At 40.6% G+C, this 23,776-nt stretch overlaps 1 protein-coding gene across 3 annotated transcripts; it reads right to left on the bottom strand.

Moving 5' to 3' along the window:
* Nucleotides 1-412: 412 nt before the first annotated feature.
* On the bottom strand, nucleotides 413-22,412 carry p2rx4a (purinergic receptor P2X, ligand-gated ion channel, 4a). 3 transcript variants are annotated; one of them, XM_046290413.1, is made up of 14 exons: nucleotides 21,915-22,412; nucleotides 21,480-21,627; nucleotides 20,990-21,061; nucleotides 12,026-12,098; nucleotides 9,710-9,806; nucleotides 9,527-9,607; nucleotides 8,210-8,351; nucleotides 7,064-7,200; nucleotides 6,799-6,892; nucleotides 6,594-6,659; nucleotides 6,322-6,417; nucleotides 2,815-2,857; nucleotides 2,324-2,377; nucleotides 413-2,113 (listed from the first exon to the last, which is right to left on the bottom strand). In XM_046290413.1, the coding sequence occupies exons 1-14, from the start codon at nucleotides 22,055-22,057 to the stop codon at nucleotides 1,698-1,700; spliced, it is 1,662 nt and encodes a 553-aa protein (XP_046146369.1). In that variant the 5' UTR covers nucleotides 22,058-22,412; the 3' UTR covers nucleotides 413-1,697. The 3 variants fall into 3 exon arrangements, with proteins under 3 accessions (XP_046146369.1, XP_046146370.1, XP_046146371.1); XM_046290414.1 differs by having other exon boundaries at nucleotides 1,887-2,113; nucleotides 2,324-2,394; nucleotides 21,915-22,410; XM_046290415.1 differs by lacking the exons at nucleotides 413-2,113; nucleotides 2,324-2,377; nucleotides 2,815-2,857 and adding an exon at nucleotides 4,967-6,170 and having other exon boundaries at nucleotides 21,915-22,406.
* Between the last annotated feature and the right edge of the window lie 1,364 nt (nucleotides 22,413-23,776).

The raw sequence follows: 23,776 nt of genomic DNA, 5'->3' as shown, positions 1-23,776 counted from the left end.
AATTGAAACTAAGATATGTTGAAACCTGAACTCAATAACATGAATTCAATGCTGATGGAACCAATTTTGGCAAAATTCACAAATAAAACAGCATATATTTTCTTACTCTGTTACATATGCACTATTATAACCTGGGTGGTTTGAGCCCTGAATGCTGATTGGCTGACAGCCGTGATATATTAAGCAATAAGGCCCGAGGAGGTGTGATATATGGCCAATATACCATGGCTAAGGGGTGTTCTTACACACGACGCAACGCGGTGTGCCTGGATACAGCCCTTAGCCGTGGTATATTTGCCATATACCACACCCCCCCGGGCCTCAGACTGGGGCGAAGGCTCACCTTCCAACAGGACAATGACCATAAGGACACAGCCAAGACAACACAGGAGTGGCCCAGCCAGAGCCCATAGCACTCGCTCTCTCACATTTATTATATGTCAATCACTACTACACAACATTATAAGAATTGGTAAAAGATGGGTGTCAACAGAAGTTGTGTAGTGTGGTCAGGTACTTTATTTTTCTGCAACATTAATTTGTTGAGTATATAAAAATGTTACCTGATATAATATATAAAAGACATAGTCAGATTTTTTTAGGCCAAATAAAATGCCTTTTTTTTTACTGTAGTCCTGCTATTGAGATGCACCATGCTAGAACCCTTAACAGTATAACTCGCTTCAATCCAGACATTCAGATATTGTTAAGACAAATAAATCAGCCAAATTAAGAAGATGAAATGAGGTAATTGGCTGGTGGACATCCTTTACCCCCATCCTGCTTGCACCCTTCTCTTGTCAGTAACCATGTCTGTCACCACTGAGCCCACCTACAGTTTCTCCATCCCCTACAAAGGCATAATAACAAGCCAGCAGTGATGTGCAGACAGCTCATAAAATCACAGGGTTTGTCGTTTAAAGATTCTAATCTCTTATGGAAGGATACACGTCACGTCCTCTCTCCTCGTCTCCCTTTCAAAACCCATTGGAGGTCAGAGGGTAGGGACCTCTGTTCTCTCATCCAATTAGTTTTGAGCAGGGGACCTGAGGAGTATACAATCGAGTCCTTCCCTAGGTCTCTGGTTTCATACAGGTAATTGGCAAAAATAAATGGAAACACTTGAGTAAATACAAAGCATATTGAAAGCAGGTGCTTCCACACAGGTGTGGTTCCAGAGTTAAAAAGCAATTAACATCGCATCATGTTTAGGGTCAGGTATAAAAATGCTGGGCAGGACATTAATTTGCCCATTATTTTGGCTACTATGTCTAAGCCCCAATAGGATGACAATGCCTCCCACCCACAGGGCACAAGTGGTCACTAAATGGTTTGATGACAATGAAAACGATGTAAACCATATGCCATGGCCATCTCATGTACCAAATCTCAACCCAATTTAACACTTGAGAGATTCTGGAGTGTTGCGTGAGATAGCGTCTTCCTTCACCATCAACAAATAAAACAAATTATGGAATTTCATATGGCATCTCTCCAATAGGTCCAGACACGTGTAGAATATATGCCAAGGTGCATTGAAACTCTTCTGGCCCAACACCCCAAATAAGACACTTTATGTTGGTGTTTCCTTTATTTTGGCAGTTACCTGTACATACCACCTTAATGGATACGTGTGGCATACAGACACGAACTCAAAAGGTATTAGACATTGGTCCTCTCCTCAGGCTCCAGTTTGGCTAGTCAGAGCATCTAATGATAGTAATGAAGGTAGAGACTGGTCTTCTCTCATAATCAACCCGCTGCCTGTGGCTTGCCATCACAGACAGTCTATTCTCCGGCTCCATCCGCAAAAGGACAGAGAAACTCAATGGGGCGTCTTGCTCCTCTTCCAGCAACTGCCGCGTGTCAAAGGCACTGGCAAACTGGTCCGTACGCTCCTGGTAGGTGAAATCCAGCTGTAGCCTTAGGTCCCTGGTGTCATTCCCTGCTGGCAGCTTAAAGGTGGCTTGGACAAAGACCACATACCAGCCTGCCATGGTCACCTGGATGTGGGTCCTGTTCTTGGTCAGGAACATGCTGCCAATCTCCTTCCCCTCCCCCTCCCACTCCAGCTCACCAAAGATCTGTTTGGTCTGTTTGGTGGGGTGAGAGGCTGTTGGGAACCAAACAGTAGAGACAGCAAGGTCAACAAACAGAAGTAAAACAATTACTAAAACAATCAAACGGTCTGGGTCAAACAACAACATCCAAGGTAAGTAGAAAAGGGTAAGTAAAGAACATCTGTATTTATCTTTTCCTTTTTTAGTTACTTATGAACTGACGCAGTAGGCCTATCAACAATGCAAAGTAATGGCTGGGTCACCTTTAAGGAACAAACTGGAATTGGAGGAAGGACTTCTGAGAAATTTCCCCAAGTCTGTGGGACGTGGAAGACTGTTTTTGTTTACATTTTTCACAACAACAAAAGACACAAACATGCTCACTCAAAATATATTGTTCTTCTAATGCCAATGAAGCTTCATCAAGCTTCCAAAGTATGGGTCATTACCTAAACTTGAATAGTGCAAACAGGTGCATTCACAAAATCTCACACAATCATCAATCGTCACACCCCCACAGTATGATGTAAATATACGCAATCACGCACACACACAAACACTTCCTGCCTTAGTGTGGGGGTGCAGTTTCCTGTAACTCCAGGCTCAGTAATAAACATGTTAAGTGTCAGAGAGGAATGCTGTAGCATCGTTTTGACAATAAAATATCTGTGCCTTCAAACAAAAATGATGGTTGTCTTTTTAAATGGCTGTATATATGTCTAACTTTCATTTCCATCCACAGAATGAAGCTTACCATGAATTAGACCTCCACCAGCTCCTGACGGTGATTCAACCGGCTAAAATTAAAAACAGGAAAACCAATTTAACATCCTCTCATGTACGGTTACACCTCAAATAATATAACAATTATAACCTAAATAGGAAAACATGTTGATGGAATATATTGTAGACAATTCTCAATGTTTTCCATTATTTATTTTAAGTGTAAAGTTTGAATCAAACTAATCTTTTGATCTAGCTGTTTTGGCAAATAGGCTGTATAGAACCCTAATCATCTGTGCTCAAATACAGCTTTGTATGTCTTGAGTCTGACTCTGGGCTTTGAGAGGTTAAAAATTGTTCTCACCTCAAAGCCCAGTCAGGCTTAAGACATGCAGTAACAAAGCTATTTTATTTTCAGACTGAGCAAAAACAGTAAACTCTCGCACGAGAGAAGTAACTACATAGAGTAGATACTGTAAGACTTATAACCCACTGTCCTCTAATTGAAAATTAATTCAAATAAATATCCATTCCATGTTGGAAGTATATGGTCTGTACAGCATTACTCAGCATATAATTTACCTTAGCAGAATAAATCCAGATCAAACACGCTGCATTGACAATCAATGCTGCAAGGACAACCCCGGCAAGTCGAAAGCCTGTGAGACAAGTGTCTTGTGCCATCCCCTCCAGACAGGCTTTTGCAGAACTGTTGATGTGACTGGAAATGAACCAGTTGTGATCAGGTCTCTGACTTTAAGCTGCTATAGGATTTCCTATTCTGTGTTGGTGATTCCAGTAAGAGAGAGAACTGACGCATGAGGGGGGCGTGTTGCAAGTGTGATCATGTCAAATGCATTTTTTTTATTAATGATGTATTATTTTTTAGTCTTGCTCAATCTGGTTGGGTAGGCCTGGCAGGGTCTGTGTCCAACCAGGCCTATGCCCCTGGGTGACTCCAATGCTTCCCACATCTAAGTTGGCTGGATGTCCTTTGGGTGGTGGACCATTGTTGATACACACAGGAAACTGTTCAGCGTGAAAACCCCAGCAGTGTTGCTGTTCTTCACACAAACCAGTGTCCCTGGCACCTACTACCATCCCCTGTTCAAAGACACTTCAATATTGTGTCTTGCCCATTCACCCCCTGAATGGTACACATACACAATACATGTCTCAAGGCTTAAAAATCCTTCTTTAACCTGTCTCCTCCCCTTCATCTACACTGATTGAAGTGGATTCAACAAGTGACATCAATAAGGGATCATAGCTTTCACTTGTTCAATCTATGTCATGGAAAGAGTGATTTTAATGTTTGTATACTCTGTGCAGACCATGCCTTCAGGGTTGTTCGTGGAACATTTTTCTGGTGAACAATATTTGTTAAAGTTGCCAATGTGGTGAACCCTCCTCATCCCATCAAGAGAATAAGGTCATAACATATCAGTGTCTAAATCTATGTATTACCTGACAGGTGTGGGTGTAAGCAAACACTTGCATTGTACATGTGATTGTTGGAAGACCGTCACAATGAAGTGACTCATATTGGTCACAACAACCATGTCAACTTTCCCCTCTGGAGGGAATCTCTAAAAAGTAACCCACCATCTAAGCCCTTTCTTAAGTAACCCATCGTGGTTTTCCACTTGCTTTTTCCTTAAGTACTCTATAACAGTAGTGATGTCAATAAGCCCGTTCCTGTGATTATTTAAATAATAAACATGAATTTATAACATGCAGGAAGTTACTTAGTGGTTATGAGGCTCTAACCACACAAAACAGTAGATGGGTGGGCTTTGCCAGGAAATAAGATCATGGGGTTAAACGCATTTACACATACAGTGCCTTCGGAAAGTATTCAGATCCCTTGACTTTTTCCATTTTGTTACCATACAGCCTTATTCTAAAATGGATTAAGTTGTTTTTTCCCCTCATCAATCTAAACACAATACTCCATAATGACAAGCAAAAACTGGTTGAGAAATGTTTGCTAATTTATTAAAAAACTGAAATATGACATTTACATTGTCTGTAAATGTCAATGTAAATGACATGTCTGATGAAACCAAGATTGAACTATTTGGCCTGAAAAGTCAAGGGGTCTGAATACTTTCCGAAGGCACTGTGTAACACAACCAATGACTGAAAGAATACTATAGGCTACACCAAGAGCGAAACAAGAGTTCTAGAAAAATGTACAATGTTTATTAAAGTACAACACAGGTGCACCTGAATGTCCTCAAATAAAGAGGATTGTTATTAGCACTGGGCCTTCACAGCAAGCAGTGAAAATGTTCTCATTAGCTAGGTTTCCATCCAATTGGTGACAGATTTTCATGCGAATATTGAAAAATCCACAAAAACAATATGCGCATTTTCCCACCAGAGGTGTTTTCATCAAATTGACTTGTTGCAGATGAAAGGCTGTGTGTGATGACGGATAACACACAATACCTTTTGTGAATATATTTCCATGTACCGAATAAAAAAAAGAAGTTAAATGGGTTTCCATCACATTTTCAACTCTACTGATGGTTCTCACAAACATTTTGGCCTTATATAGAGAGTGTCCACCATATGCACGCTGTTGGCTAGAGCTCACATTTAGCCTACATGATGACATTATTATGAACAAAAGAGCAAAAATATATATTTGTCAAAATGGCAGCCAAGCATCGATGATCATGTCACCAGAATAAGACCCTCAATATTTATTGGAAAGAAGCATCAAGTTCATCACCTTGCACTTTCACCTCCCTGTGAAGTTCATCATACCTTATTTCATCTGTAGCCTAATAAATTGCATGCTTTCCCAATGAGTCGTAGTGAGAGGGCCACACAACATGTAATCGTTTGACTTCAAGTTTACTTTTATATGATGGTTAATATATCAATATTTGAGCATAAAGGCGTTTTCACAATTGTTTCTCACATAATTGATTTTACAGACACAAAAATATCCCACTTTGTCTAGCGTATTTTGTTTTGCCGACATTTGGAACATTTACAAAAACATTTTCCGTTACCATTAGGCCTGTCATTATGTTTTTTATCCAACATGTAATTTATGCATAAAAGGGTTGGATGGAGACCTAGTTAATGAGTGAAAGTGATGATTCTCGGCTCCAATCAGAGTTGATTTAATAAAATAGAATGACACACCAAATGTTCCGTCCCTACAGCTCTGAATGGTTAGCCGAAACAAGACATTTTCAGGATCGTTAGCGAGCTGCAAGCCCGTGGAAGACTGTAGTATGTGGATCATGAAAAGAGTGCTGGAATCCATCCAGAAAAATGCAGTTTCACATTTCCATCTTGATATGCTGTATACACAGTTGTTTCTGCTCAACATGATTTGTTGTGGCTTTATGGTGTTTCATTTGAAAGCTTAAAAACAGAAAATGTCTATTATAAGGGGATTGAAAAAACAGGACTATAATCAAGTATGATGACTTGGCCAAAAGGGCTGAATAGGTACAATTCTTTGCATTATCAGTATTGAACAGGTCATTCTTAAATTAGAAAAACTATTACTCACCAATTGAAAGTCATCAACATAAGAGTATTTCTCTTCGTTATAGATGGTTTTTTTCGTCATGCATGTCAGCACAATCCAATCACAAACAACAGTCACCTTCAAAGAGTTTAAACTTGCAATTAATATAAATAAACAATGGTATGCAACGGACCATGTTCTAGGGAAACCATCTATAAACCCTGGATAAAGGGTAACATTTTACCCATTTAACATATGTATACTGTTGCCATAACGACAACACATACAGCATGTGATTGAAGTACTATATTTACCAAGCCAAGGAGGGCAAGACCAGCACCAACATTCAGCAGTGTTGGCACTATGTTAAATTTTCCAGCCTGAAGCAGAGACATTTAACCAGTTTAACTAGAATACCAGGATTTTATAACTATAACACAATTTAATTAATTATTTTATGACATTAAAATAATCATATCAAAGTTAAAAATAGCTTAGATAGTTTCTATGAAAGCTCACCTGACCAAAAACCATGACATCAAAACGTATTCCAAATCCTTTGATTAATGTCCTTGTCTCTTCATTGTTACCATTTTTGTAATATTTGGCAAATCTGTGGGAAAAGAAAGGCACAAAGAGTGTTGCCAAAAATCGTCTTAAAAAAACAAATGGACATCAATATTTACACTACCTATGGTTGTAATAATTTGGGGTCAGAGATAAATCTGATAAATCTATCTATCGATGTGGTTGTAGTCAAAAAACTAAAGTTCAACCCCTATACCTGAAGTTGTATCCAGGCGCCACATTGTTCACTGGGTCCTTGTTGTCCAGGCGACGGAAGGTGTACCTAGGCACACACCAGCTGCTTGGCATGTCCAGATCACATTCCCAACGGATCTGGACACCCATAACCCCACCCTAGACAAAGATAATCAACGTAGATAAGGAGTATACAGTTGACATGGATTTTACAAATGAAAACCAGCTGAGACATAAGATGCTATGCTGCATGTTAGATAACTCGACATGCATCAAAATGCCATAAGATATACCATGACATTTTTACTAATATACACCGAGTACACCAAACAGTAGGTACACCTTCCTAATACTGATTTGCAACCCCCCCTTTTTTCCCTCAACACAACCTGAATTCGTCGGGGCATGGACTCTACAAAAAGCATGTCGAAAGCATTCCGCAGGGATGTTGGCCCATGTTGACTCCAATGCTTCCCACAGTTGTGACAAGTTGGCTGGATGTCCTTTGGGTGTTGTACCATTCTTGACACACACGGGAAACTGTTGAGTGTGAAAAACCCAGCAGCGCTGCAGTTGTTGACAGAAACCGCCGTGCCTGGCACCTACTACCATACCCCGTTCAAAGTCACTTAAATATTTTGTCTTGTCCATTCATCATGTGAATGGTACACATACACAATCCATCTATCAATTGTCTCAAGGCTTAAAAATCCTTCTTTAACCTTTCTCCTCTTCATCTACACTGATTGAAGTAGATTTAACAAGTGACATCAATAAGGGATCATAGCTTTCACCTGGATTCACCTGGTCAGTCTGTCATGGAAAGAGCAGGTGTTCTTAATGTTTTGTACACTCAGTGTAGACCATGCCTTTAGGGTAGTTTGCAGAAAAATATTCCTGTGAACAATATTTGTCAAAGTTGCCAATGTGGTTAACCCTCATCCCATCAAGAGAATAGAGTCATGACATATCAGGGTCTAAATCTACATATGACCTGATAGGTGTGGACGTAAGCAAACACTTGCATCGTACATGTTATGGGAAGCCGTTTTTTAGGCTGAAAGACAGTAAGTAACAATGTTCTTAATGTTTTGTCTACTCAGTGTATATCCCCATTTTACCAAATGTTAAATAACTTGGGAGTTTTTAAAAAGAAGCAGGCACTTACATGGACAGCCATGGTCTGAAAGTCCTCATTGGCCTCTGTGACCATGTCTTTGAGTCTGAAGATCGGGCAGTCTGGGTCAGTGATGCGATTGAATACACATTGTTCCAAGTAGGTCTTGTTGACATAGGGTAAGATATTCCTTCTGTATAACAGACAAAAATATCATAGTTATAGTGTTACATGCAGTTGTTCTGACTGCAATTCCACATTTATTCCTGGATGGCCCAATGCAACAAATCTTGGTATTGCTTTATTTAGATCATCTGTAGATCCTCTACAGACTATCAGCAACATTTCAACTACACTATATATACACAGAAGTATGTGCACAACCCTTCAAATTAGTGGATTCGGCTATTTCAGCCACACCCGTTTATGACAGGTGTATAAAATCGAGCGCACAGCCATACAATCTCTGTTGGCATTAGAATTGCCTTACTGAAGAGCTCAGTGACTTTCAATGTGGCACAGTCATAGGGTGCCACCTTTCCGACAAGTCAGTTGGGCAGATTTCTACCCTGCTAGAGCTGTAAGTGCTGTTATTGTGAAGTGGAAATGCCTAGGAGCAACAAGGACCGAACAGCCGCACACAAGCGCAATGCCAAGCACCATTGGACTCTGGCGCAGTGGAAGCATGTTTTCTGGAGTGATGAATCACGCTTCACCATCTGGCAGTCTGACAGACGAATCTGGGTGTGGCGGATGCCAGGAGAACGCCATCTGCCCCAATGCATAATGGTAACTGTACAGTTGGGTGGAGGAGGAATGATGGTCTGTTTTTTTTTTTTTTTTCATGGTTCGGGCTAGGCCCCTTAGTTCCAGTGAAGGGAAATCTCATCGCTACAGCATACAATGACATTCTTGACGATTCTGTGTTCCTACTTTGTGGCAACAGTTCAGGGAAGGCCCTTTCCTGTTTCAGCATGCACATAGCAAGGTCCATACAGAAATGTGTTGAGATTGGTGTGGAAGAACTTGACTGGCCTGCACAGAGCCCTGGCCTCAACCCCATTGAAAACCTTTGGGATGAATTGGAATGACTGGGGGACCAACTCCATATTCATGCACAGGATTTTGGAATGAGATGTTTGACGAGCAGTGTCCACCTACTTTTGGTCATGTAGTGCATCTACTTATCCTAACCCTAAACTTAACCCTTATCCTAACTTTAACCCTCACACTTATTCTAAACCTAACCATAACCTTAGCAAGGAGTTAATTATCCAGAATATGCCAATAAAGTGTGACCCAAATCTTACATGGAATTTAGCTCGTAACATATTTATCAAGTCTCAGAAATGTAAAACTTTGACTTACTTATTGAAGTTGAATTTGGGGTACCGGATGCTGTTCTTTATAAGCACTGTGAAGTTCTCTGCATCTGCCAACATTGGAGGACTAAAGAAAATTATATTGTGAAATTATTAAAACATTCTAGATGGATTATGTAAAATGAAAGCAAATACAACCTTTTCCACCTTGGCACTCAATAGTTCTTACTTGGGAGGTTCCTTATCCAACTCCAGCGGGCACCAAGCCAGAACCTCACATGTCTTATCCACAGCTGAGTACTTCACACATGTCCCAGTCTGAACACCTGAGGGGAGATGGTCACTTTAAAGGAGAACGTCAGTGAAAAACAATGTGACTCTCATTCTACCAGTAAGTGGTAGACTGTCTTTAAATCTAATTAACACATTGAGAGCTTGGGACTATAAGGTTCTATCTGCAAAAATAGGACTGAGATAATTGGCTTTACATTTCCAATGTTGTCAGCAATTTGTATAATGTATTATTTTGAACTTAACATAAATTGGGGTATTTAGAGTACTATATATAGTTGAATTCGGAAGTTTACATACACCTTAGCCAAATACTTTTAAACACAGTTTTTCACAATTCCTAGTAAAAAAAATCCCTGTCTTAGTCAGTTAGGATCACCACTTTATTTCAAGAATGTTAAATGTCAGAATAATAGTAGAGAAAATTATTTATTTCAGCTTTTGTTTATTTCATCACATTCCCAGTGGGTCAGAAGTTTACATACACTCAATTAGTATTTGGTAGCATTGCCTTTAAATAGTTTAACTTGGGTCAAACGTTTCGGGTAGCCTTCCACAAGCTTCCCACAGTAAGTTGGGTGAATTTTGGCCCATTCCTCCTGACAGGTGGGTGGGATGACCTGAAATATTCTGCTTTTACAAAATGTAATGCTGTTTTCAATAGAAACACAATACCTTGCTCCAAATCAATTCTAAAAGCTTTAACAAGGGCATGGTAGTGTGTTTCATTTGAGTCAGGTTTGTATGCCTCCTTGCTCACATATGCTTTTTCAGTTCTACCCACAAATTTTCTATGGAATTGAGGTCAGGCCTTTGTGATGGCCACTCTAATACCTTGACTTTGTTTTCCTTAGGCCATTTTGGTTGAAAAACTAGTTTTAATGACTCCAACCTAAGTGTATATAAACGTCCGACTTCAACTGTAGGTAGAGAACATTGAATAGAACAAGGCTATGTCCCCCCCAGAATTGTTTTTAAAAAATGCAGATAGAACCTTACAGTGCCTTCAGAAGGTATTCACACCCCTTTACTTTTTCCACATTTTGTTGTGTTACAGACTGAATTTGAAATGGATTAAATTGAGATTTGGTGTCACTGGCCTACACACAATACCCCATAATGGCAAAGTGGAATTATGTTTTTAGAAATGTAATTATAAATGAAAAGCTGAAGTATATTGAGTCAAAAAGTATTCAACCCCTTTGTTATGGCAAGTCTAAATAAGTTCAAGAGAAAAATGTGCTTAATAAGTCACATAACAAGTTACATGGACTCCGTGTGCAATAATAGTGTTTAATACTGATTTTTGAATGACTACCTCATCTCAAACCCCACACATACAATTATCTGTAAGGTCCCTCAGTCGAGCAGTGAATTTCAAACACAGATTCAACCACAAAGATCAGGGAGGTTTCCCAATGCCTAGCAAAGAAGGGCACAAGGCCAAATGTACACTGGAGTTGCTTACCAAGAAATTGAATGTATGGCCTAGTTACAGTGTTGACTTAAATCAGCTTGAAAATGTATGGTAAGACTTGAAACTGGCTGTCGAGCAATGATCAACAACCAACTCGGCAGAGTTTGAAGAATGTGTGCAAAGCTCTTAGAGAGACTTACCCAAGAATACTTACAGTTGTAATCACTGCCAAAGGTGATTCTAACATTTATTGACTCAGTGGTGTGAATACCTATGTAAATAAGATATTTCTGTATTTCATTTTCTATAAATTTGCAAAAACGACAAACATGTTTTCACTTTGTCATTATGGGGTATTGTGTGTAGATGGGTGATTTTTGTATTTATTTAATCCATTTTGAATTCAAGCTGTAACACAACAAAATGTGAAATAAGTCAAGGGGTATGAAGACTTTCTGAAGGCACTGTAGTGCCAAGCTCTCAACATATGACATAGTACTGTAATGCTTATTGAATGGTAATGCTCAGTTGGTAGATCATGGCACTTGCAATGCCAGGGTTGTGGGTTCGATTCCCACGGGACCAGTATGAAAAAAGTATGAACATGTATCCAGTCATTACTGTAAAGTTGCTCTGGATAAGAGCGTCTGCTAAATGACTAAAATGTCAAATGTAATGCTACCCTCTAGTGACAACACAAGGCCTTTTTCTTTTACAGAAAGCCTTATAGTCTACATCTCAAACGTAGAACAAGGATTAGATCATAATATATGATAACTCAGATATAGAAATGGATCAATGACAATTTTCCCAATGACAAAATCTTAATATCCTTACCATTGCCTCGGGTATCACGTGAGCCAGCCTTGCAGTCCCTGTCTGAGGTGCAGTCAAAACCAGTTTTTGGGACCTGAAAGCATGACAGCATGAGTTTAATTTCTTTAAGCTTGAAAATACATCTTAGACACAGTACAGAACTTCAACCTCTATGAGAACCAAAAACAGGTCCCCTAAAAATGTTGTCCAGAAATGACCTCAATGGACAGAAAGGGGTACACCTCCCTAGACCCAAGAACAAAAGCATGTTTTCCTAAAACAGGATGTGTGATTTAATGAGAGACAACATAAAGCTAATAATACATTGCTTATGTATATAAATCCTACAGCCAATTTTCTAAGAAAATGTTGACGTAAAACATTTGCAAATAGATTTTTATAGTGTATCTTTAACTTGTCTATCATGCACATGACTCGAGGGCTGGACTTCATCCAATAGAAAGCATTAGTATTGGTGTCTTTTTGTAGGCACTAATGGAGGCTTACTCGTTGGCCAAAACCTATAGATTCTGACTGGTCAGATAGCGAACAACAATGACAAGAAGCTGAGGAATCGTAGGTGGCTCGTTTCAGCTCGTGGGTATCTTATTATTAATACCATGTCTTGTTTTGATTTATGTCCAGACCCGGTGTCAGAACCAAATCAGTTGGATGGGCATTTGATTTCCAAAGGTGGGCCCGTTTCCATTTCACGGGACCTCCTATGTGTACACACACTTTTTACATGAGTGTTATAGTAAATCCCGTAGGCAGCTCATGAGTGTTATCGTAAAGCCCGAAGGCAGCTCATGAGTGTTATCATAAAGCCCGTAGGCAGCTCATGAGTGTTATAGTAAAGCCCGTAGGCAGCTCATGAGTGTTATCGTAAAGCCCGTAGGCAGCTCATGAGTGTTATCGTAAAGCCCGAAGGCAGCTCATGAGTGTTATCGTAAAGCCCGAAGGCAGCTCATGAGTGTTATAGTAAAGCCCGTAGGCAGCTCATGAGTGTTATCGTAAAGCCCATAGGCAGCTCATGAGTGTTATCATAAAGCCCGAAGGCAGCTCATGAGTGTTATCGTAAAGCCTGAAGGCAGCTCATGAGTGTTATCGTAAAGCCCGTAGGCAGCTCATGAGTGTTATCGTAAAGCCCGTAGGCAGCTCATGAGTGTTATCATAAAGCCCGAAGGCAGCTCATGAGTGTTATCGTAAAGCCCGAAGGCAGCTCATGAGTGTTATCGTAAAGCCCGTAGGCAGCTCATGAGTGTTATAGTAAAGCCCGTAGGCAGCTCATGAGTGTTATCGTAAAGCCCGTAGGCAGCCCATGAGTGTTATCGTAAAGCCCGTAGGCAGCTCATGAGTGTTATCGTAAAGCCCGAAGGCAGCTCATGAGTGTTATCGTAAAGCCCGTAGGCAGCTCATGAGTGTTATCGTAAAGCCCGTAGGCAGCTCATGAGTGTTATCGTAAAGCCCGTAGGCAGCTCATGAGTGTTATCGTAAAGCCCGTAGGCAGCTCATGAGTGTTATAATAAAGCCCATAGGCAGCTCATGAGTGTTATCGTAAAGCCCGAAGGCAGCTCATGAGTGTTATCATAAAGCCCGTAGGCAGCTCATGAGTGTTATAATAAAGCCCATAGGCAGCTCATGAGTGTTATCGTAAAGCCCGAAGGCAGCTCATGAGTGTTATCATAAAGCCCGTAGGCAGCTCATGAGTGTTATAGTAAAGCCCATAGGCAGCTCATGAGTGTTATGAGTGTTATCGTAAAGCCCGAAGGCAGCTCATGAGTGTTATAGTTAAGCCCAAGGCAGCTCATGAGTGTTATAGTTAAGCCCATAGGCAGCTCATGAGTGTTATAGTAAAGCCCATAGGCAGCTCATGAGTGTTATCATAAAGCCCATAGGCAGCTCATGAGTGTTATCATAAAGCCCGTAGGCAGCTCATGAGTGTTATAGTAAAGCCCATAGGCAGCTCATGAGTGTTATAGTAAAGCCCGAAGGCAGCTCATTAGTTTTGGGTAGATGGTGGAAGTGGTTGATGAGTTCGAATTAAGCAGCGTGTTGAATAAATTTGGTAAAGACGAATGTTCTGAATGGACAACAGTAGTGTCGAAAACTGGAACAAAAAGTTAAATTGTCTACAATGACAGTAGAGGATACGTGTTGTGGATTACAGCAGGTCAGCCACCAGGGAGAGACTTGTCGAGGCCTGGTGACAGACGGAGTCTACATCACGAGGCGATGGCTCCCTCTGCTGGACGTGCCATGTCTCGACGGGCTCTCTGGCCAGGACTAATTGGGGCTGATTGTGGTTTGCGAGTAATCAAGGGCTGATTGCTCAGTTTTTGTTCCCCACAGGATACAGCAAGACCCGGAGCCCAGAGAGGGTCTCATAGGGGAGACCTGCTCTTTTCTTTTCATTTGTTATTCAAATAAACACCCTTGAAACCGAGCTAATCCTACTCTGTCCGTGTCTAATCTGTGTAAACGTTTTGACCAAACCCCCTGGTCTGCCACCGTGTGTAAATTATAATGAATCGCTTCTTGTTGGGAAGCGGTTGTTGAGTAAGGATGCATTTGAGGAAACTCATTTGAGGTGTCATAAATGGTGAAGTATGTGCTTGGAAACGTGGAGTCTGTTAGTGACCAGGAGTGGTCTTATTTTGATTCATTGTATTTCTGACGAGCAGAGGAAAATTGCAATGGGCCTCAAAAGAATCCGGACAACAGAATATTTGTGTTTTGAACTTTGGAGTAGAGCACGCGTCAAAGGACTCATCTCAGGGATGACGACGGATGTTATCGTGGAGAAATTACAAGATTATGTTAATGTTATTGCATCAAATGGTTGTTTTATGCAACCAAATAACATTTTTTAAACTCTGTGTCTGTGTGAACTGAGAGGAGCTTCTGAGATTAAACTCTAGCAACTGATTTATGATGGTCTTGTCCTCTCTCGGAGCCCACACTCCATAGAATGAGTTGGTGTTTGTGTGCCAGGAAGTACCAGGGTGGAGATGGCTCCGGTATGGATAATGTTGTATTCGGCACATGTGACTAATAAGATTTGATTTGATGAGAGGAACTTTGTTTTGGGAGCCCGACCCTGGTTTCTACACAATGAGAAGTCTTTACAGTCTGCTGTGAATTATTAGTATCTTTTATACAAATCCTATCCTTGTGACCCATTCCATACATCTGATGTTTGTCATGAACATTCAGGAAGGTGTACTTTGCTGTGAAATGCTGTGGCTCAAATCCACTCATTGGGCTCTCAACGATTAATCTAGGGGTGATTCATCTAGGGGTGATTCATCTAGGGGTGATTCATCTAGGGGTGATTCGTCGACCAGCTTCATTATTGCAATAATGAATCAATGTTATTAATACGTTTTGAATAAAATAATATCCTGATTGGTGATCTTGTCTCTCCTCATTATTGATTAGAATGTCCACGACAGTGTTCAGGTTGAATACCTGAAGAGAATTCCTGGCGTGGTTGGTGCCCGGCGTCTGACCTGCTGGGTGAATGGAGAAAAAGGAGAAAGTCTGTCGGTCCTGTTGTTTTTTGATGAAGAGCAAATACCTACGCATGTGAAGCTTGGTTATGTAAGATACACTGCAGTGGCTTGGGGACAAAAGCTCTTACGGCGTAAGTATCGTAAAGGATTTGGCCATGTTTCAAGTGTGTGCAGACGAACAGAGTATACTGAAGAACGGTGTGCAGAAGGACGACAGTGTTGCAATTGTGGTGGGGATCATGATCCTGAGTTCCTGGAGTGCCTTGTAAGGGTGAAGAAAATTGAGGTGGCAAAAGTTTGACCGCTCTATCAAATCTCCTATATCAAAAGAATTAAGGAAACAAGAGATGCCAGTGAAGAGATGGTAGTGGATACACCTCAGCCTGTAGTAAATGTTTGCTGCCAGACAAAGGATACCCTGTGTGTTAAAAAGGTGGATTTTGTTGAGTTCATTGCCACAGTTATAAACTGTACAGCACAAGTCTCAAAGACGTCGACGAAACTAGACATTATTGTGGCTGCAGCAGAAAAGTTTTTGGGACTTTTACATTGGAAGACTTGGAATGGGTACTGGTGCCAGAGGACCCACCCTCCCAGGTTCCCCTTGAGCCTGTGTAGGGACCAGATCAGTTTTATTTATTTTTAACGGAAAAGTTGTTTGACTATTATTTATTTTTTGGTAGTTCGAAGAAGAAGAAGCTTATTGGTTTCAAGTTTGGGGAAGCTTGCAATTTATCCTACCATTTCCACCGACCTGCGTGCCAGTTATGACTATTTATATCTGCATTTATATATTTCCGTGGAACAGTTTCATTTTAATAATAAAGTTTTTGTTTCTCAAAATCATTGTCACGTGGTTAATCACAAAAATCTGAAGTAAAATTATAAAAATCTCAAATTAAACTATGGTGGGTGCACTAGACTCTGCAATATGGACACATTGATACACTGTGATCCATTGGTGGCTAAAGAAATGAGAGCATAGAACTAAAAAGATAGCCTACAGGCTAATGCAACAGTAGGCCTATAACTTCCAACATGAACTAAGTAAAATACATAGACCTAAAGCCTACAAATAAAAGAGTAGAAAATATCCTGACAAAAATTCTGGTTCTTTCAATCACATTCATCTCTCTTCTCTGCCTGTCTGCCACCTTTTCTATCTGTCTTGACTTGAACTATTGCTAGTGAAGTTCAACATTGTATCAAATTATCACAGGGTCTGGCCAGAAGCTGTCGCTAACAAACTTGCAACACATCACTAGCCTATTCCGGGCCCTCAAAGTTTCCTGTGCCAGTGAGATTTATTTTTATTTTTATGACGTTTCCACTGGACATATGGGATCATCAGATCATGATATTTTGCTCTTTCACACTGAGGCTTGGTGAAAGAGCAAAATATGATGTTGGAAAAACAAATTACATATGGAGGAACTACATACAGTATCATTCACAATGGATGTTAAAAAACAGACTTTGTTGACTTGTGTGAGGCGAAGAAAAAATGTGTGGTGTATGTGGTGAGTTAAGACAACCAGAAATAAGATATATGCAATGCATTCTGGAGACTCACCATGTCTTCGCCACACCCCCCCCCCCCCCCCTTCTTCTTGATGCAATATTTTAAATTATACTCAAGACACGTTATCTTCACACGCTTTTCACAGACAGCCACAACTCAAATCAGCTAGACCTATTCAGCTAGACCTATTGCCCAGCGCACTCCCCAAATAGAGGCTTCCTAAACACACTTGTGATTTGAAATTATCCACAGCTATTTATTTTTTTTAAAAGAAGTTAATGATACTATGTGGCTAAGTCATGCTTCCTGGTGAAGTATTTTGAATGATTTTACTTAGACAAGAGTAATTATATATATATATGTTTGGTGAAACATAACTTTACATCAGGGCAATCCAGCATCCTAACCGTGCACTGTGCACCTGCCAACGTTCTTTTGTAGAGGCTGAAACCAGAGATGTGTATATAATGATGACAAGTTCATGTCTCCTGCATTTGTTCCAAAGGAGGGAAGGCAGGCGACAAGCTTAGGTCTGCATATTATTTCCATAGAAGCCCATTGAGCTTATAAAGGACAGATTTTGGTGCGAGTGAGCCCTCTCACTTCGCCTCTTCCTCTCAGCTGAAACTATATTACGGGAGAAAGCGTCAGAGCGAGTGAAACAGCGCCCCCCCCCCCCCCTATATTTAGCCCATTAATCTGATGCTGTCTGGTCAGAAATAGTATGACATGCGATACTCTTTTGTTCCAGACAGCATCAGATACATGTTCTACACACAACAAGACAGAGAGATGCTGTTTTATTCACTTGGTGCTTTAACTGAGAATGATGCGTCTTTCTGTTGGCGCACGTCTTGGCCATCATAGACTCAGTGGGTTTTGTCCAACATGTCTCCGGACCTACACTACAGGTGAAAAGTTTTAGAACACCTACTCATTCAAGGGAATTTCTTTATTTTTACTATTTTCTACATTGTAGAATAATAGTGAAGACATAAAAACTATGAAATAACACACATGGACTCATGTAGTAACCAAAAAAAGTATTAAACAAATCAAAATATATATTTGAGATTCTTCAAATAGCCACCCTTAGATCTTATCTGTCGCGAAAGATGTCAGTTCATCACTGTGGATGGTTTGTACTCTGACAACTTGACTGTAAGTTTCAGTGTTCCTTAAGGTTCTGTTATAAGACCACTATTGTTTGTATAATATATTCTACCTCTTGGTGATGTCATTCAGAAACACAATGTCAACTTTCACTGCTATGCGGAGGACACATCTGTAAATTTCGATGAAACATGGTGAAGCCCCAAAATTGCCTACGCTGGAAGCCTGCGTTTCACACATAAAGAAGTGGGTGGCGGCAAATATTTTACTTTTTAAACTCAGTCAAAACAGAGATGCTATTTCTAGGTCCCAAGAAACAAAAATATCTGCTGTCGGATCTGAAAATTAATCTTGATGGTTGTACAGTCATCTCAGATATAAAAAACTGTGAAGAACCTTGGTGTTACTTTGGACCTCTCTATTTTTATGATCATAAGCTTTACTGTCTGGTTACCCAGATAAAGCACTAAATAAATTTCAGTTAGTGCTAAACACAGCTGCTAGAATCTTGACTAGGACCCCAAAAAAATGATCATATTACTCCAGTGCTAGCCTCTCTACACTGGCTTCCTGTTAAGGCAAGGGCTGATTTCAAGGTTTTACTGTTAACTTACAAAGCATTACATGGGCTTGTGCCTACAGTACCCATCTCTCCAATTTGGTCCTGCCATACATACCCAAAGGTAGACTACTGTCTCAAGACGCAGGCCTCCTTATTGTCCCTCGAATTTCTAAACAAACAGCTGGAGGCAGGGCTTTCTCCTATATAGCTACATTTTCATGGAATGGTCTGCCTACCCATGTGAGAGACGCAGACTCTGTCTTGACCTTTAAGTCTTTCCTTATATTTTGTTGTTGTGCTTTTTCTCACCAATTTCGTGATATCCAATTGGTAGTTACATTCTTGTCCCATTGCTGCAACTCCCCTACAGACTCGGGAGATGCAAAAGTCGAGAGCCATGCATCCTCCGAAACACGACCCTGCCAAGCCGCACTGCTTCTTAACACACTGCTCGCTTAACCCGGAAGCCAGCCGCATCAGGAATACATGGCCTGATGACTCCTGGTTGTGCCCAGTCCACCTGGTTGTACTGCTGCTCCAGTTTCAACAGTTCTGCCAGAGGCTATGGAACCCTGACCTGTAAACTGGACATGCTACCTTGTCCCATTAATTTCTCCCATAAGAATGGCCAACGAACCAGAGGTAGAAAATTGAAAAAAATGCAATTTTCTAGGACTAAAAGCTGTCCAGCAAAATTACAAGACAATAACACAATATTGAGTAATGATTAGCTGCTATGAAAACCTTAGGAATGCATACTGTTAGCCAAATAGAGGCTTTCTGTTATCTAAGTCACACACAAACATTTTTGGCTTTAGCCACTGTCCTTGAAAATATCCATTCCGGGTGCACACAGGCACAAGCACTCAGACATTCTCACTTCCCCAAAGTCATTGGACAACTTATCCTAGATCCCCAAAGTCAATTAGAAACTACATTCTTATAGCGCATCTTTAACTTCTCTATCATGCACATGACTTGAGGGTTGGACTTCATCCAATAGAGAGCAATAGTAATGGTGTCTTCTTGTAGGCACTAAACGGAGGCTTACTCCGCTATGGCGCGTTGACCAAAGTATATAGACGAATTGGCTGACCAACATCATGACAATGAAGGCACGCATCGATGTGGCCGGAAGGCGTGCATTGTTATGATTCTGAACGGTCACATAGCTAGCAACAATGAAAAGAAGCTGCCATGTGGGGAATAGTAGGTGGCTCATTTCAGCTCATTGTATCTTGTTATTGATACCATTTCTTGTTTTGAGGCATTTTGACTGATGTCATGTCTATGCTAATATGGCTAAAATTGGCTAGCTAGCTAACCAACAACTGTAATTAAGTATTTGAGAAACAAAAAGTGCTCATTGTACAAATGTATTTAGGTTTTCAATAAACATTTGGACATGAAATATAGTTTACATGTTGTCGAAATTCTAAGCCAACCCTGTCTGTTTTGCCCCATAGTTTTGTGCGTGTCAGTTTAGTTGCTAAACAACCAACCAGTCTATTGGGAAATTAATGGGTTTTTGTAGGATTTGGGGATAGACACCGAAAATAAAGTATATGGTAAACACAGGCTAGGAGATCTTGTATGTTTTGTTCTATAAGAGGATCTTAATCAACTAACATCGCTTTTTGTGCTTATTTTGAAGTGTTGAATCAAAATAAGCACAAAGCACATAAAGGCTTCAAAATTAACTGACTGAACAAAACATATAAGATCTACTAAGCCTGTGTTAACCTCAGACCTTATTTTCTCTGTTTATCCCAAAACCCATTCTTTCCACATTCATTTCCCCCAAAAGAAACGGCCAACAAACCTGAGGTAGAAAATGCAAAAAAAATGTAGAATAATTTAGGACTACAAGCTGTCGAGCTCTATTACAAGACAATAAAACAATAGTGAGTTGCAATAAAATCCTTTAGGAATGCATACTGTTAGCCAAATAGAGTCCTTCAGTTATCTAAGTCACACACATACATTTAGGCTTCAGCCATTGTCTTTGAAAATATCCATTCCGTCTGCACACAGGCACAAGCACTCAGACATTCTCACTTCCCCAAAGTCATTGTACAACTTATCCTAGATGTTGTAATAAAATTGAAGTTTTAGATCAAAATGTATAAAGTAGAGCCTTTTCCATTAACATTAACGTATCTTCAGGTGGATGGGATATTCAGTATGTTAGATAGGCCGTCATTGTAAATAATAATTTGTTCTTAACTGACTTTCCTAGTTAAATAAAGGTTCAATTTTTAAAAATGTCTTACCTCTGGACAGTGCGACTGAGTTTGGTTCAGAGTGATGAGCAGGTTCGTCAACACAAAGAAAGAGTTCTCCTCCTGCCACAAATCAAAAAACTCAAATTACTTCTCTCAAACATACAATCATCATGGGTTTGGCCTATTCACATGGCTTTTGCTTGAAATAAAGTTAGTAGGACACAGTTGTTTCATCTCTGACACACATTCCATGTTTTAGTCTGAGCAGCGGTACACCACTCCCAATGGATTTTAGATTTTATTTTTGTACAGGGTCACCCCAACTGACCCAAAAGACCAAATGTGCACAAAGCTAAAGTGAAACAAGCAGGAACCATAAAACACCACTGTGCCAGTGAAGTTGAGGTCACACCCACCACGTTGGGTGGCAGTCAGCCTGGCAGCAGGTGACTGGGGGAAGTAAAGGGTCCCCGTATTTGGTGGTGGTGATTGCAATAGATCAGGCCTATACCTCATCTTCTATACGTATGGGTGATACCTGTGGTGGGATGACATAGTCTGCCACATCCCAGATTCGCAGACCCAGGTCAGAAGTGTTGGTCAGGGCGATGCCCTTCACCTTGGTCGTGACAGAGCTGAGGACTGCATCCGTGTCCTGGTAGCCTTTGTTCAGCACACAGACATACCTGCATAGGTGTGCAAGGGGGATGCAAAGAGGTGGTCAATGCATTATGGGCTTACCTTTATTCCCAGGTCCATGGGGCTTAAAAGTATAACATGGGGTGAATCACAGAGATATCATTGTATTTTTTTTATATAAAATGTATGAAAATAAGTGAAATATTGCCCAAAACATATTGTGGCTATGATGGCAGTATAGGAAGGGGTACTGACGAAACCACTTTGTTTGATTAGTAAACGTAGGTCAATATGAAATTGTTAGAATGTCATGTGGTCTTTATGCGACACTTACCCGATCACATATGCAATCACTAAAGCCTGCGTGATTCTGTTGAGGGTTCCAACCTTGAAGCTCCTAATTACAATAATTTTCGGTGTTGAATATTCGAAAAAACATTGACAGATGGACGCACAACATCCCCTCGTTTTCATCATGTTTGCTGCCTCCGAAAAAAGGGGATTAAAAACGCTATTTTGTATCCTCTTAAAAAACGAGATAGCCCGACCGGTTTAAGGATATCTTCCCTGTATGTCACGGGTTTTCGAAAAAAAACAACAACAGGGCAGTTTAACTTTCACGATCCGTGCTACCTGGGATCCTTGGGACGTCCCGACCCCCAGTGAAGTTGAAATGTAAAATGGTTGAGGGTTATGCTTAGGTAGCCTAAGGGTTGTGGCAAGGGCTTATGGTTAAAGTAAGGGTTTAGTCCCAAGGATCCCGGATAGCACGAACCGAACTTTAACCCCACTGTAATGTCCCTGTCTTCCGCACACGTTTAGATTGAAGCAGTTCCCTTTTTATTTCCCAATAATGAAACAAGCTACTTTGAGCTGACGCATAATTTTTCATATTTGGTACCCTTTGCCAAACTGTTGGTGGCGGTAGGCAGGGGCGCCACTTTGGTTTCAGAAGTGGGGGGCACATAACCTGGCGGGGGGTCCTCAGATCAACCTTTGGTACCCTTTGCCAAACTGTTGGTGGCGGTAGGCAGGGGTGCCACTTTGGTTTCAGAAGTGGGGGGCACATAACCTGGCGGGGGGTCCTCCTACAGAATTTTTGGGGCCATCTAAAGCTAATTTCCTGCCTTTTTACACAGGCCAATATGCCATCTCCATTTAGAACAAAATGTAAGCAAAAATGCCCACAGTCATCAAGCTAGGTAGGAGATTATTATTAAATATGTTTAAGTGGTTAATAAGACTGAACTAGATCAAAGGTAATTCAATAATATGTGTTGCCGTGTTGCACCTTTAACCAATAGCCTAACAAATGAACAACTCTTTAAAAAAATAATCATACTTTTGCATGTCTTTATTAAGACAACATCTATATCAAATTTCAGCCAGACCGACCAGCCAGCTCGAGCTGCCTGCACACCTGACCCCCACCAGTCTAGTCAATACCTCAACTCTCTCCCAACACAATTTCCTTCCCAGTTTACACCTTAAATGTTTTTAATTCCCAAGGGAAAGGTTTGGAAACAAAAAAATAAACAAAAAACCCCATACACCTAAAACATGCATTATCACATTATCAAATTCTCAATATAATTAATCTCATAATAGTACTGTAGAGCCATTTTTAATTGCACACAATATTGCTGGGTCGCCCCATCCTGTCCCTAGGGGTCCACCACCCTGTAGCACCTCAACCCAACACACCTCACTCAGATTTAGGATCTTAGTGAATCATCCAATATTGGTTTTGGGTGTGTTAGGCTAAGGCCAGAGCGTCAACCCACAGGACAGCAGACCCCCAAGGCCAAGAATGAGCAGCCAAGCCTCTAGGGATTGCCTACATAGGTATCTCCCCCAATGAGGGCATGTTTTCAATACAGGTTTCTTATTCCATATAAGGCAACCAGACCATATGAAAGTTGCCTGGTATACATTTAATCTTGTAATAAATCAAATCTAGTAATAAATAGCTTGACATTGTGGGAGGAAAACCAACCTTGCAACTAATGGCAATGCATTTCTTAGCCGCTATAAATAATTGGTTACATCGTTTCTTCAGTTAACAGTCTCCACTATCAACAATTCCAAGTAAACTGAAACAGGGAGAAGGGATCATCTATAGACATGCTGAGATTAAAGAGCATACTCTTTGCCAGAATTCAGCCAGCCTTCACAAGAACATTAACATATGCAAAT

The sequence above is a fragment of the Oncorhynchus gorbuscha genome, linkage group LG11, assembly GCF_021184085.1.
Source record: "Oncorhynchus gorbuscha isolate QuinsamMale2020 ecotype Even-year linkage group LG11, OgorEven_v1.0, whole genome shotgun sequence".
NCBI classification, from domain to species: Eukaryota; Metazoa; Chordata; class Actinopteri; order Salmoniformes; family Salmonidae; genus Oncorhynchus; species Oncorhynchus gorbuscha.
The sequence above is the reverse complement of the archived record's forward strand: the minus strand, read 5'-3'. Positions and strand labels throughout refer to the sequence as shown.